The following is a 16,296-nucleotide window of genomic DNA, read 5'->3' as shown; positions in this document are numbered from 1 at the left end:
CAGCAGCCCTGCTTCTCTATTCTAGCCTGTTGTACTACACTACTGCATTATGGGGATTTGCAGTTCTATCCTCTATCTACAAACTGCGGCTGTGGCCTTTTCCTGCATCTGACTTATCAAGCTCTGAAGTGTGTGTAGATTTCTGAGCCTGCCATGCGCTAGGCCCAGCAGGAGCACGGAAAGTAGTCATAAGATGTTTGTTATGTTTTCAAACAGACAATAATAAAAGCATACAAGAAATGATATGGTACAAATCATAAAACAGTGAGGGAAACATAACTGATAATGGATTATATATCAGCTATTATGGCCCAAAAGATTTGCAAGAAATGACTTTTACAGATCCTGTTTTTTCACACCCACTCCTGGTTTTGGTTGAAAAAAAGACTGACCAAAAGTCTCACAGAAACAGGGGTCTCCAGTGAAAAAAATTGTGTTCAAATCATGCAGTGTCAGCAAGCTATACTGATTTGTAATTTACTTGTATTTAAAAAAAACTCCAGTCTTCCAGTACTTATGAGCTGCTGTATGTCATGCAGGAAGAGGTATATTCTTTCCAATCAGCTCTCTCCGCTGATTTGCTTCTGCTCTGGACAGTTTCTCCCAGGAACAGAGGTGGCAGCAGATAGCACTGTGTCAGAATAGAAAGAATATACCACTTCCTGTAAGACAAACAGCAGCTGATAAGTACTGGAAGACTGGAGATTTTTTTTTTTAAAGTTATTTTACAAATCGGTCTTACTTTCTGACCCCAGTAGATCTGAACACGCTGTTATTACTGCAGCCTCGGCTCCTATTGAAGTGAATAGAAGCTGAGAACTGTTTATGGAGGACACTGCTTCCATCTCTGTCCTGAGTGTAGTGTGGGTGCTAAACAGCTGATCGGCGGGGGGGTTGTCATGTGTCAGAAGCCCTTCGATCAACTACTGACGGCCTGTCCCGTGTGACCAGTCCTGACAGATGGTGTCCTCAAAAAGGAAACTCTTTTGGTAAATAGGGGAATGGATATGTTTCTATCTAGATGCCAGCAGCTTTCCCAACGCAGGCATTAAATATAAGCTATGAACGCAATGTGAGCTGGGGGGGACTGTGTGCAGAAACATGTCTTTTATTCGCATAGAATTAAAGGATTGTTGTATGACAGAGTGAATGTCCTCGCACATCTATGGGGTGTGAAAGTCTCAGCTATAAGTACAGCTTTTACCAGCTGATGTGTCACATATACTGTGAGCAGCACACACACAGGGGGAACACGGCTGCCTGCTACCAGACATTGCTCATCAAGACTTACAAGAGAACACAAAAATAAGAGCAAATTATTCCGGAACATCAATTCTACCATTTACTGTTATGAATGCCACTAGAGATAAGGGAAACTAAAACTACATTTAGGGCCAGTTCATACGGAGCAAAAGCGCTAGAATTCCGCAGCGGAATTCTCCGCCCCATATAATTCCACCTGCCTCAGGCTGAATTCACACGTTCTGGGAAGTTGTCCGTGCTCACGGACAATTTTACGGCCCATTGCTTTCTATTGGGCTATTCAGACGGTCCGTGATTTCACAGATCCGTGATCCGTTCCGTTTAAAAATAGGACATAGGTCATAACTCAGAATGGAAGCACGAAACAAAATTCCCATAGAAATCAATGAGATTCGTGTTTTTCACGGATGTACACGGTTGTGACATCCGTGGTCATCCGTGAAAAACATGTAATCAATGTAATCTGTAAAACAGATTCGGGAAAAAAACTGATGCAAAACGGATGAAAAACAGACTGTTTTGCACGGATCACGGAGGTAGCTACCGGACCACATCACGGACCGGGAAAATCACTGTACATGTGAATTCAGCCTCAGTCTCCCACAGTTTGTCTATGGGAGGGCTCACGCGCCTCCGCTTCCCTTGCTCTCTGCTCAAAGAATTGACATGAACACAGCATCAAATCTGCACGATAAAATCAGCTTCCGATCCCGAACATCTGAACACACCCTTAGACGCAGTTTACACTGAGCAAAATCGGTGGAATTCCGCCAGCCTCAGTCTCCCACAGTATGTCTATGGGCTTGCGCGCCTCCGCTTTTATTGCTCTCCGCTCAATTGACGTAAATTCTTTGAGCGGAGAGTGACGGCGTGCGAGCCCTCCCATAGACACACTGTGGCAGACTGAGGCAGGTGGAATTCCGCAGCTTTTGCTCCGTCTGAACTGACCCTAAGGGTGCGATCACATGTATGGGATCCAAAGCAGATTTTATGGCGCAGAATTGATTCTGTGTTCAGTCATTTAGTTACATTGACATCTGCAGCATCAAATCTGTGCCATCAAATCTGCTGCAGATCCTGTACGTGTGAATGCACTCTAAGTGTTTGCGGGGGGCTAGTGGTCAGACGCATAATTCTAGTTCTATTAGAGCCTATTTATGGTGCGTTCACACCTACAGGATCTGCAGCAGATTTGATGCGGTGTTCAGTTATTTAACTGAAATCTGCTGCAGAAAATCAGCTGCAGATCCTGTAGGTGTGAACGCACCCTTACACTGTGGAAATTGCCGCTGATTCTGACCTTCCTCAAGAAAAATCTGTGAAAACTCCACATAAAATAAGCGTACAAGCATTGTTTATAATAGGAAACCCCACAGTAGTCGCCACATGCAATAAGTTACAGTCACCTACCCACCAATTCCCATGAGGGGACACGGATCCATAACTCAATTCTGAGCAAACTGTAAATCCTGTCACAAATCCTTGGATACACCTCAGATATCTAAGGCAGATGTGACAGTGTGAACATGCTAAGTAGGTGCAATTACAGTGTTAAATGGTGACAGAAAATTATTATAGACTATAGCAGACGTCAGACTTCTCACCCAGAGGCAGAAGAGTAATAAGGAGTGCGAACAGGAGACGACACAGGCCCGCCATCACTGAGCCTCCACGAATCCTATCAGAGATGTAGTCGTGGTGATAGCCACTCAGCCGCGTCATGTGACAGCTGTGCAGCCAATCAGCGCGCTTCCCGCCTTCGGCGCTGCTGAGCAATCAGGCTTCTCTCACATCGTGTATAGCTGTGAGGTGAGGCCTCGCTCAGTCTGTAATGGCCGGGGTAGGTTTCCCCAGAATTATGTACTATTATCAGTGCAGGACTTGTTTGTTTCCCAGCTGTGCAGGTGTCAGTGTGTTCTGTGCTGTGTTGACCAGAACATATCACCATAAAACCAGAGAACAATTGACCCTGTAATACTTGGTCACCAGCTGCTGAAAAACTACAACTCCCATCATGCCCTGACAGCAGAAGGTTTCCCGTCCTCAGTAAGATGCATTTTAGATTGTAAAGACAATGGTACAGGGACCTCAGGGAACGTAAAGGTTTTCTGAAACTATTATTCAGATGTAAGTGCATATACACTCACCGGCCACTTTATTAGGTACACCATGCTAGTAACGGGTTGGACCCCCTTTTGCCTTCAGAACTGCCTCAATTCTTCGAGGCATAGATACAACAAGGTGCTGGAAGCTTCCTCAGAGATTTTGGTCCATATTGACATGATGGCATCACACAGTTGCCGCAGATTTGTCGGCTGCACATCCATGATGCGAATCTCCCGTTCCACCACATCCCAAAGATGCTCTATTGGATTGAGATCTGGTGACTGTGGAGGCCATTGGAGTACAGTGAACTCATTGTCATGTTCAAGAAACCAGTCTGAGATGATTCTAGCTTTATGACATGGCGCATTATCCTGCTGAAAGTAGCCATCAGATGTTGGGTACATTGTGGTCATAAAGGGATGGACATGGTCAGCAACAATACTCAGGTAGGCTGTGGCGTTGCAATGATGCTCAATTGGTACCAAAGGGCCCAAAGAGTGCCAAGAAAATATTACCCACACCATGACACCACCACCACCAGCCTGAACCGTTGATACAAGGCAGGATGGATCCATGCTTTCATGTTGTTGACGCCAAATTCTGACCCTACCATCCGGATGTCGCAGCAGAAATCGAGACTCATCAGGCCAGGCAACGTTTTTCCAATCTCCTACTGTCCAATTTCGATGAGCTTGTGCAAATTGTAGCCTCAGTTTCCTGTTCTTAGCTGAAAGGAGTGGCACCCGGTGTGGTCTTCTGCTGCTGTAGCCCCTCTGCCTCAAAGTTCGACGTACTGTGCGTTCAAAGATGCTCTTCTGCCTACCCTGGTTGTAACGGTTGGCTATTTGAGTCACTGTTGCCTTTCTATCAGCTCGAACCAGTCTGCCCATTCTCCTCTGACCTCTGGCATCAACAAGGCATTTCCGCCCACACAACTGCCGCTCACTGGATGTTTTTCTTTTTCAGACCATTCTCTGTAAACCCTAGAGATGGTTGTGCGTGAAAATCCCAGTAGATCAGCAGTTTCTGAAATACTCAGACCAGCCCTTCTGGCACCAACAACCATGCCACGTTCAAAGGCACTCAAATCACCTTTCTTCCCCATACTGATGCTCGGTTTGAACTGCAGGAGATTGTCTTGACCATGTCTACATGCCTAAATGCACTGAGTTGCCGCCATGTGATTGGCTAATTAGAATTTAAGTGGTAACGTGCAGTTGGACAGCTGTACCTAATAAAGTGGCCGGTGAGTGTATTTTATATATATACAGTGGTACCTTGGTTTAGGAGTAACTTGGTTTAAGAGCGTTTTGGTTTAAGAGCTCACAGTTTTTCAGAATTGTGACTTGATTTAAGAGCATTGCTTTGGTTTAAGAGCTCCCTGTACAGGGTGGGAGGGGAGTGGAGGCGGGGCACAGTCTGCATAGTGGGGTCTACAGCCCTGTACTATGACCCAGGAAGTCTCCCTCACCTTCCAAATCATAGCAGATCCACATCAGGCTGGGGCTTACATCAGGAGACAGGACTGTGGAGGTAATCTCTTCATAGCTGTAACCCCTCTCTCCCTGGACAGAGAGCGCTGCATTTATGTTCCCACATCTACCCTGCTCATTCCTTCATGCTCCCTGCAGTCTCTGTCAACCCTTGTGTTTCCCATCCTCTCCATTAATGCTATAATGTGCCTGCACTTACACTCAGCTATACACACTGATACTATAATGTGCCTCCACTCACACTCAGCCATTCACACTGCTGTATATAAAGTTTCTGTCACTGTCCTCCTGCAGAGGTCTGTGATTCTCACTTCCTGATTGGTCCATGCTGAACACAAAACCCTTTCCCATTGCTGTCATGTGACCACACAGACCTCTGACAGCACCCCTGCTTCTCTATTCTAGCCTGATGTACTACACTCCTGCATTATGGGGATCGGCAGTTCCATCCTGTATCTACAAACTGCTGCTGTTTTTTTCAGGTTCATGCACTTACTATCCATTATACTCCACATGCTGATTGCTATACTGTACAGTAACTTATAACACATTCAGCTGTTTCTCATTGTTTGTTATTCAGAATAAAAAAATCATTATTTTGGGGGTGTGAAACCAATTGTCTCCATATCAGTGATTTCTTATGGGAAAATTTGCTTTAGTTTAAGAGTGTATTTGGATTCCAGAACGAATTATGCTCGTAATCCAAGGCACCACTGTATATACAGTAAATATTATTATTTCCAATCTGTGTTCACGTCATAATCTGAACGTGTGAATTTGGTTGGAATATATCATTCATTTACACTTAGTTGTGTTAAAATGTGCTACTTCTTAGCAGGTGTACGCCTCATAATAAATTTATCTATTCTACCGCCAGAAATCTTACTTATGGTGCGTTCACACCTACAGGATCTGCAGCAGATTTGATGCTGTGTTCAGTTATTTAAATGAAATCTGCTGCAGAAAATCAGCTGCAGATCCTGTAGGTGTGAACGCACCGTTAAAGGGATATTTCCATCTCAGCTTCAGCACTGGGATCGGGATCCCTATGATTAGGCCCTTTAGCAATCAGCTTCTTATCCCTTATCCATTACAAGCGAAGATAGATATAGCCATTTAAGACTAATGTCTGATATGCTGGTCTTGGTAAACTGCCCCCCATTATTACTGTTTTATTCATGCATATAAGTAATGGGGGTGTTTCCCTCCTTGATTACCCAGCAGGTATATGTGCCTACTTAAAGGGATTTTTACAATTTAAACTTACATTTCACCTATCCATAGGGTAGGGGACCAGTATGAGATTGTGGGGTGTTCGACCACTGTGCCCCCCGGGGATCTCTAGATCGGCGTGCTGGCTCTGGAAGAGCAGAGTACAGCACTGGAATATATTAAGCGGTCCCACAGAGAATGATTGGAGCTGTGGGTCACTTGGGACACCTATCTAAAGATGCCCAGGGGGCAGGAATGTCGGTCCCCCCCCCCATTATCTCATACTTTTACAAGTAAGTTTAAATCAGAAAACACTTAAAATGGACCCCTGCACACGTTCCACATGTCCCGAAAATAATTTGCCCCATCACAAGATAAATAGAAAAAATGTAACAAAATAATACATCTTTGGCCTTGGAACTATTAAGATGAAATAAAAAAAAAAAAAATTCTGCATCCTTATACCCGGCTGTGTTCCTACAGAGTAAGAGACCGGCTGTCCTGTGACCCGGACAGTATTGCAGTACCGGCCGGATGATCTTTCAAACCACAGAGTTCTGATGCGGGCGCATCCATGCGCGCTCACATCAGAACTCCCCACAGCCCACTATGGAGCGTACGGCCGAAGCCGCTCGCTCCATAGTGTGCACTGACAGGGTTTTCTACGGCCGCTATTCACTGACATGTCAGTTTTCTACGGCGCCGTGAGAGATCCCGGCCGGAGCGTATACTTCGTGTATACGCTCCAGCCAGGAACCCATAGAAGGCAAGGCAATGTATATTTTCGTACAAAGTACGGCCGTTGTTGCCAATTGCAACAGCGGCTGAACTTTTACGAAAATATACGTTGTGTGAACATAGCCTTAAAGGGGTATTCTGATTTAATTAGAAAACAAACTGAATTCTTTTAGGGTTCACAAAATCACAAATGACAGATTCAATTACATTGTAATTCATGAGATTCCTAAAATTCTTTAAATGTCTCATTCTAAGATTTGCATACCCCCATCCCTTATTTCCACAGACATCTGTCTTTAGTTATTAAAAATAAATTAATGGGTTTCCAGACAGCCAGACCCCCAAAGACTTTACTAGTTTTACTAGAGATGAGCAGCAGAGGGCAGCATACCTCTGGGGTATTGTTACTGTATGGTTTATCAGGCTGTATAACCAGCAAGTGCAGGTGTTATAGTGTGTGTGTACAACTGTCTGCAACTTCGGAAGGGTTCACACTAGTATTTTGGAGGGATGATCGAACCTCAGGACTTTGCAACGTTCTTGAACCTGCAGCATTTGATTCCCGATGCCTTCCCGGTCCGTGGGGAAGGAGGAGACATCCCGAGCACCACCTGGAATTCACCACCCACATAAAATACACTAAAACACGAGATAGTCGCACACAAAAAAAACAGGAAAAGAAAATGATAAATTTTCCCCCTGGTGTGTAAACAAATACTGGTAATTTAGTGTCCTAAAAGGAGCTGACAGGTTCTCATTAACCCTTTAAAGGGGTACTCCAGCAAAGAATTATATGTGCAGTAAAATTTGAAAAAAAAAGGGGGGCAATTCCTTTTATTTTGAGGGGTTTCGTATTTGCGTCATTCACCCTATGGTAAAACTGACATGTTATCTATGTCAGTATGATTACAACGATATGTAACATGTATAACTTTCATATTATTTGATGGCTTTTAAAAAATGTAAACCTTTTAACCCCTTAACGACGCATGACGGGTATACACGTCATGTGGCCGTTAAGGGGGATCAGAGAGGGCTCCCGGCGTGAGCCCTCTTTGCAGCCCGTGGACCCCGGTTGCTATGTGCAGCCAGGGACCGTGGGTATTAGCCGCCGCGGCCGGCTAATTAACTATTCAAATGCAGCTGTCAAAGCTGACAGCTGCATTTGTATAGTATATGTTCCCCCTGTCCCTGGTGTCTAGTGGGGGATCTTCCCCTCGCGATGCGATCATGGAGGGGAGATCCATTGTAGTGAGCCGGCCGGGGCTCAGCGTCGGAATGACGCTGATCTCGGCTCGGCAATCTATGTAGATGGTCTGCAGCAGACCATTATAGTAGAGCACCGATCTGATGGATCGGTGCTCTGTTACATACACAGCATTGATCTCAATGGGAGATCAGTGCTGTGTATATAGAAGTCCCCCAGGGAGATCAGTGCTGTGTATATAGAAGTCCCCAAGGAGGCTTCTAATTACTGTATGTAAAAAAAGAATAAAGTGTTTTTATTAATAAATAATCCCCTCCTCTAATAAAAGTCCAAATCACCCCCCTTTTCTTATTTTATAAATAAAAATAAATAAATAAACAAACATGTTTGGTATCGCTGCGTGCGTAATCGTCCAAAATATTAATTTATTTAATTCATGATCCCTCACGGTAAACAGCGTAAGCGCAAAAAAATTCCACATTTTTGGTCGCATCAAATCCAGAAAAATTATAATACAAAGTGATCAAAAAGTCGCATATGCGTAATCAAGGTACCAATAGAAAGAACACTTCATGGCGCAAAAAAGGACACTTCACACAGCCCCATAGACCAAAGGATAAAACACTATAAGCCTGGGAATAGAGCGATTTTAAGGAACGTATTTTCTGTAAAAAGTTTTAATTTTTTACGAGCCATCAATTAATATAAAAGTTATACATGTTACATATCGTTATAATCGTACCAACTTTAGGAACATATAAAACATGTAAGTTTTTCCATAGGACACACGGCGTAAAAACAAATCCCTCATAAAGAAAAAGAATTGTGGGGTTTTTTTTCAATTTCCCTGCGCATATAATTTTTTTCTGGTTTTGCAGCATATTTTATGCAAAAATTCAGCCTGTCATTGCAAAGTACTATTATTGACGCGAAAAATAAGGGCTTAGGTGGGTCCGTAGGTGAAAAAATGCAACTGCTATGGTCTTATATACACAAGGAGGAAAAAACGAAAACGCAAAAACGAAAATTAGTCCGGTCTCTCTGATCTTCCTCTGATCCTCCTTAATGGCCGCATGACGGGTATACCCGTCATGCGTCGTTAAGGGGTTGTGTTAGGAAAAAATGCCCGTCTGCCCACTTTGATGCCAGTTTTAACACCCAGAACCACTTTGGGCCAGGCTGGACTCTCTTGGATGCGATGCGGGGCATCCCTCTTTGTATATTATCAGTGTGAGATCAATGGCCCAAACTGATTTAACCCTTTGAAAACACCTGTTACTTATTCAAATTAGGAAAAGATGCCCGTCTGTCCCCTTTGATGCCAGTTATTATACCCAGAACCACTTTGGGCCAGGCTGGACTCTCTTGGATGTGATGCGGGGCATCCCTCTCTGTGTGGACGCAGTGTGAAATCAGTGGCCCAAAGTTAATTTTATTTTTACATTTTAATTTTGTATTTTTACTTTGATGCCCATTTTTATGCCAACCGTGGGCTCCTTTTGGCCATTTTTATCACCAATCTCCTCAGAGCAGCTCACTTACGGGTAGTTTATGAATATTATAAATTTTCTGTAAATATAATAGCTAAAACAGGAAAAAGAAAAATCCTGGCTGAATAGGAAACCAACTTCAGCCTTGCTGGTGACTCACACTTCATATAGAGTGCTCTGCTCGGTGACAGGTTACAGAGTGAGACCTCGGAGTGTACTCAGCCACTACATGCCCCCACCCAGCGTGTTACATCACAGCTGCACGTCCCCTCCGGAAACTACTGGTTACTTGGAGTCTCCCGCCTGCCTGGTGCTTGGAGACTGCGCGGCAGAGGGAGCAGGAGCACGTGGAGCGGAGGGAAAAGGCTCAGGATGTCAGGTGAGAGGGAGGAGACGGCTCTGCCGAGGCTGAGGAGGAGAATTATTACCCTGAAATTAAAGTTATTTAAAACTGAAACCAATTTGTAATTATAAGTTTTCTAATGAGAGTTTTTCTTCTTTTTTTTTTTTTTAAAAAAGGTTTACAAAAAAGACAAATTCTAGCAATACAGTGATAGTAATAGAATGAGACTTTATCCAGATATTATCATATTATCATGCAATAGAGATCTGTATCTGTATATGGGAGTTGTAGTTTTGTCGCAGCTGGAGAGCCATAGACATACTGTATTTCTAATATGTACACTATCATGTATCTGGGACATTACTGACTAATGGCATCCAGTCATACGAAAGAGACTTATTACAATGTATATTTTAAAAAATGACTATGATGAGAAGGTATAAATTTGCCATCTTTACTTCTTTGTGTTACCGCCAAACCTGCACTTATGCTGCCCATAGAGATCCATCTTCGTTCATGGTTGCTTAGTGAAGATTTTTATTCCAAAATCGTATTGACAATTCATCTAAACCTTTATTGGGGGACCTATCTGGCTTCTTATAATGGGGTTCATATCTGTCTTTGGGTACGAATGGCTTTCCAGTCTTATTGGATGATGACCCAAAAAATCGCAAGTCGTTGCTCCTATCTGACGCGGTTTAGAATTGACAGATGTGTGCACGCCGGCTGGTAGATTTTGTATGGCGGCAAAGAAATTTCCACTAGTGAGGAGTTTCAGTGAATCCTTATGCTGTTAGCGAGCACTTTGTAAAACTTTGCAAATAATAAATGAAGGTATACTGCGCTGTGCCAGCCTAACCTCACACATTTGGGTTGAAGATACGTAACTTAAAAGTAGAGACGTGCCATGGAATAAGCCAACATTAAAAAAAAAAGAAATTTTATAGTGCAACCCAGATAATAAGAGTGAAATTTTGGGGATTGGTGGATCGCTAAAATTCACACCAGATTTGTTTCTGAAATTACAGCGAATGTCCCAGTCATGTGAATGGGGAGTGCAGAAATCTATATACTCCCTATTCAGATACTGACATTCATCACAACTCCCCCCAATAGTAAATTCACACATTGCATACTGGTTGTGGAACATGCACTCAAATTCTTCTGTACAGAACAATTTTAGTGAACATGGTTTTTAAGGCTACTCAAAGTTTTTTTTAAAAAACACAAACTTTCATCCACTATTCATCTGTTTTCAGCACGCAATATAGCTTCTACACGAATAACAGGTTATACATCTAATCTTTTCTATGGAAAATAAAATTCCGACATGGCAGTCACTTAATGGGAAATAGAGCAAAAACTGTTCCCTGACATTATTGCTTGTTTTCTAAAATGAGCACAAAAAAAAGAACACAGCAAAGCTTTTACACATATTAGTTTATATATCATATGGGCACAGATATTGAATATAATAATTGATTATTACTTCCAAAAAACATACTTGGAGAGATTTATTAATTGTCAACATAAAGTAGACGGGAAAAGGATTTTTTCCCTCAATTGCTCTGGTTTTTTAGGCTTGACAAAACAAAATTGGTGCATGACTTTTTTTAAAAAAAATTTTTTTTGCTCAATAATGCTGCAAGCAAATGTTAGCTGAGAGTCAGTAGGGAAATATGAAACCCTTTTACCCACGGGTTTGGCGTTTTTCTGCTGCTTTGCAAAATCGTTACAGGCTATCATGGGGGGGGGGGGGAGGGGGGAGGGAGCATAACAGCGCCAAAGAAATGTCATGTCTAGATGTATATTGGTGGTGGGGGGGGGGTTCCCCCCAATTTTTCAAAAGAAATCTTGAAACCACATGACAAAAACAATCACATGACTTGTAATAAAAAAGAAGTGCAGGGATAAAAAGCCAGAGATGAAAATGCCTATGCTAACACTAAAATGAGAAAACACTAAAAAAAATGGAAAAACTGGTGGCAGAGTGCCTTTTTTTGCAGACCCCCCAAAACATGAAAAAATTGGGTATGAGGGAAGCCCTAAAGGGACATTCCCATCCCATCTAATACAGTCATACTTGTAGAACTCAAGTTAAATATATTTGCAAATACATTCATTTATCAAACTTGGTTTCTCTTGATATGCTGCATTTTACCTCTCATTGTTGACAGGTCGTTGTCTAGGTTACCGACCACCACTCTACTCTAAAAGCAGTGGTCAGCCTAGTATATATATAGTCTAATATATACAAATGGTTAAGCTCAACGCAAGTGGCTTGTTGTGTAAGGGTAAATATCCAGGAAGAAGCAGGTGGATAAAAGCGGGCCGCACCCTGGTAGGTCCAATGTAGAAAAAATTAAGAGAATCCACAGCTTTTATAAACGATTGGATCTTTATTCCAGCATATAAAAAGTCCAAAAATTTTAACAACTTTCCTACGTGTTTAAGATTTTTGGAATTTTTAAATGCTTAAAGAAAGATTTACTCGGAAGCTGTGGATTCTCTCCATTCTCTCCACTAGTGTATATACATATATACAGCAGCCAAATCACTGCTTTTAAAATGATGGTCTGAAAACTAGACAATGAGCTGTCAAAAATGGATGGCAAAAAAAACCACACCCAAAATACTGGTGTTTAATTCAATTTAGTCTATTAGAATAAGCATTTTATATTTTACATTTCACCCCCTGTGTTTTTTTTCTTTATTACAAGGTCTGTGATCCTTTCATCATATGACTGGCAACATGCATAGAGTTTTTTCCCACCTATAAAAGTCTATTAATGGGAACTGATAAATAGGCTGCAGGCTGGAGGTGGGGTCCTAATAAAGAAACTCTACTTACCAGTTCATATGCCCCCTGCAGTGCCATGTTACAGGCTCACTGTCCACAGACATAACTTATTTTATCCCGGGTTCTGGTGTGCCACAACCCAGGAGAAAGGACCCAGTCCGGCTGATAGAGCCAGTCTGCTCAGCCAGTCATTGACTAGAGCAGTGTCCCGCCCCAGTTACTAACTGGCTGAACGGGCAATCGATCAGTTGGGTCATTGGAGCAGGAGATCCAGGAGGCCGCCATGATCCATGAGTGGTAAGGCAGCACTGTGCCCCTATATAAGCAGTATGCCCAATACATGCCCCCAAATAGTAGTCAGGCAGCTCTGTGCCCCCATATAAGCAGTATGCCCAATACATGCCCCCAAATAGTAGTCAGGCAGCTCTGTGCCCCCATATAAGCAGTATGCCCAATACATGTCCCCAAATAGTAGTCAGGCAGCTCTGTGTCCCATATAAGCAGTATGCCCAATCCATGCCCCTAAATAGTAGTCAGGCAGCTCTGTTCCGCCACATAAGCAGTATGCCAAATACATGCCCTTAAATAGTAGTCAGGCAGCTCTGTGCCCCCACATAAGCAGTATGCCCAATACATGCCCTTAAATAGTAGTCAGGCAGCTCTGTGCCCATATATGAGCAGTATACCCAATATATGCCCCCAAATAGTAGTCAGGCAGCTCTTTGCCTCCATATAATGGACAAGCCCACATACACATCACTCGAGCGCCAGAATATCAAAGCGAGAGCAGCCTATTGAGATAGATAGATAGATTAAAGAGAGGGAATTGGCAGTATCAGAAACAGGGAAAAGGAGAGGAGGGCAGTGAGAAGATGGAAATAAGGGAAAATTGAGGGATACATGTGAAATTAGCCATTAAAAACAATAGGAGAGAAAAGAGGTGGGGGATATGGATGTTAAGGGTCAATCAGTAGAAGAGAGCTGTACAGAGAGGAGAAAGTGGACGGAGTTTCTTCAATGTTTCTTCAAAGCGTTCTGAGTTCGGAATGTTTCTTTTAAAAGTTCTGAGTTCGGAATGTTTCTTTTAAAAGTTCTGAGTTCGGAATGTTTCTTTTAAAAGTTCTGAGTTCGGAATGTTTCTTTTAAAAGTTCTGAGTTTGGAATGTTTCTTTTAAAAGTTCTGAGTTTGGAATGTTTCTTTTAAAAGTTCTGAGTTTGGAATGTTTCTTTTAAAAGTTCTGAGTTCGGAATGTTTCTTTTAAAAGTTCTGAGTTCGGAATGTTTCTTTGCAACGTTCTGAGTCTGGAATGTTTGTTAGCAGCGTTCTGAGTTTGGAATGTTACTTCTCAACGTTCTGAGTTCAAAATGTTTCTTCTAAGCGATTTGAGTTTGGAATGTTTCTTCGCAGCATTCTCAGTTCGGAATATTTCTTTGCAACGTTCTGAAATCAGAATGTTTGTTTGTAGTGTTCTGAGTTCAGAACGTTTCTTCGCTGTGTTCTGAGTTAGGATTGTTTCTTCACCGCATTCTAAGTTTAGAATGTTTCTTCACTGCGTTCGAAGTTCAGAATGTTTCTTCCCCGCATTCTAGTTCAAAATGTTTCTTCTCAAAGTTACTTTATTGTAAACGGACTGGCACCATGAAAACAACATACAAGTGAGTGCAAGTCCTGACAACCCAAAATATATATGTATCCAAAAGAAAAAAAGGACTGAAAAATTGTAGTGCACCTCACAAATAATATGAATAAATAGAAATTTTTATTAAACATAAACGCCAGGGACAAACAAAAAACTATTAAAAACAATTAAAAAACAACCAAGCCACTGGCCCGGATCCGGCCAGGTGGAACCCAACCCACTGAACAATATCTTTATGTAATGACCATGATCTCAAAAAATAAATAAATATTACGACTTAGGAATGTTTCTTCCCAACGTCCTCAGTTAGGAATATTTCTTTGCATCGTTCTGAAATTAAAATGTTTGTTTGCAGCAATCTAATAAGGCCAGTGCTTTATTACTGATATATGGAGGAAAGGTCCTTAGATTGATAGATTGGACTGATTACCCAAAACCTGACATTTCACATGTCTCTATGTCTCCTGACTTTCAGTGGCCAGCCCTTTTGTTCTCTGAGGGATAAGCCTTCTGGTGGAGGCTAATACTTTCCCTTCTGATAGGGAAAACATGAACATTTGGCTGTGCTATATATTCATGTATATTGGGATGATGGGAGAGATTTGAGGTATATAGGCCCGCAGTTTGATACTCGCAGTCACATTATGTCAAGGAAAGCAAAGTACCAGTCTCTACTAACACACTTTGCTCTGATCACCAGGAGTCCCAATGGTCAGATCCACAGTGATAAGATACTGGGCCAGGTTTACTAAAGGTGGCCACATACTTTCGATAATGTTTGGCTGACAGTTATCTCTCCGGTCCTTCCCAATACTCAGAACATTTGGCACAGCCGTAAATGATTGTGTTCTCTTTGGGGGAGAGGAAGAGTAAGAGTACTATTACACGGAACGATAATCGGCCGAATCGGCCCTCCGCCGATTATCGTTCTGTGTTATAAACACAACGATCAGCCGACGATCGTTGTCATCGGCTGATTGTAGATATAGGTTCAGACCTATAATTGTCGACCACCAACCGTGCACCGCATGGCCTAACGATTTGCAAAAGAATACATTACCTATCCATGGTCCATGCTCCTCTTCTCCCCGGGTCCCACGCGCTGCAGCTTCACAGCGGCCTGTCTTAACTGACGGCCACTCAGCCAATCACAGGCCGGGACCGACCAATTATCGGGCCGTGTAATAGGCCCTGTAAACGAGCGCCCATCTAGCCGATCGGTGCTCGTTTACATTTATTATTGGGTCCCTATGGGCCCGTCTAATAGTACCCTAAGTAAGTAAGAGTTAGGCTATGTTCACACAATGTCAAAAATACAGCAAAGGCGGACGCTTTTGCAATTTAAAATAAAGTCCGTTATTGCCGCGATTTAACTGACTGCAATGGCACTGCTTCGAGATAAATGGAAAGACGGACGTCTAATGCACTGTAGTCCAATGCAGTGTATTAAATAGCGGACGTTTTCACCACTGACATCAAAATAATGATCATGACAATTATTTTCGGATGTCTTTTGCAAACAGCGGACATTTTTTATTAGTTGTTCACACACAGTTTTTCTTTCATCACCGTTCTTTCTCAGTTTTTACTATTAAATTCAATGGACTTTTCACACCCAAAGGCCAATTAGTGAACCAAACTAGAATAATGTACCAACAACTAGACAGCTTAATGACGTCCGTTATTTTGGACTCAAAACGACGGATGTAATTTTAAACAGAGCTGAAAAAACGTGTGCACATAGCCTAAGCCAGACTGCTCTAGTGGCCGTTAGGCAGTGATATTTCAAAATGGCCGACCCCTATCTCCACCACCATCTTCTGTCACTGGAGTCTAGGAAGACCCCCACACAATCTATACTGATGGCATAAGTGTAAAGTGTATGGGGACCTTTAGAATGGCCCGTATTGTTGTCTTATTAGCAATATTACACTTAATGTTCCATAATGTTGTGTCTTTTTTTGATGTAACATTCATCATGCTGCCTAATGCAATTGAGTAAAT

General features: G+C 42.4%; 2 protein-coding genes across 3 annotated transcripts in view; one reads left to right on the top strand and one right to left on the bottom strand.

Moving 5' to 3' along the window:
- Positions 1 to 3,011, bottom strand: part of ZPBP2 (zona pellucida binding protein 2) — a 58,888-nt gene extending 55,877 nt beyond the window's left edge. Inside the window, exon 1 of the mRNA XM_069952379.1 lies at positions 2,868 to 3,011. Coding sequence (XP_069808480.1) covers positions 2,868 to 2,985 — 118 coding nt within the window. The 5' untranslated portion in view covers positions 2,986 to 3,011. The remainder of the gene's footprint in view (positions 1 to 2,867) is intronic.
- Positions 3,012 to 3,064: 53 nt separating this feature from the next.
- Positions 3,065 to 16,296, top strand: part of IKZF3 (IKAROS family zinc finger 3) — a 93,393-nt gene continuing 80,161 nt past the window's right edge. Inside the window, exon 1 of one of the 2 annotated variants that reach the window (XM_069952373.1) lies at positions 3,065 to 3,103. The gene's annotated coding sequence lies outside the window, so the exon portion shown is untranslated. The remainder of the gene's footprint in view (positions 3,104 to 16,296) is intronic. The other variant, XM_069952374.1, reaches the window with a different exon arrangement.

The sequence above is a fragment of the Dendropsophus ebraccatus genome, chromosome 14, assembly GCF_027789765.1.
Source record: "Dendropsophus ebraccatus isolate aDenEbr1 chromosome 14, aDenEbr1.pat, whole genome shotgun sequence".
NCBI classification, from domain to species: Eukaryota; Metazoa; Chordata; class Amphibia; order Anura; family Hylidae; genus Dendropsophus; species Dendropsophus ebraccatus.
This window is presented reverse-complemented; position numbering and strand designations above follow the sequence as displayed.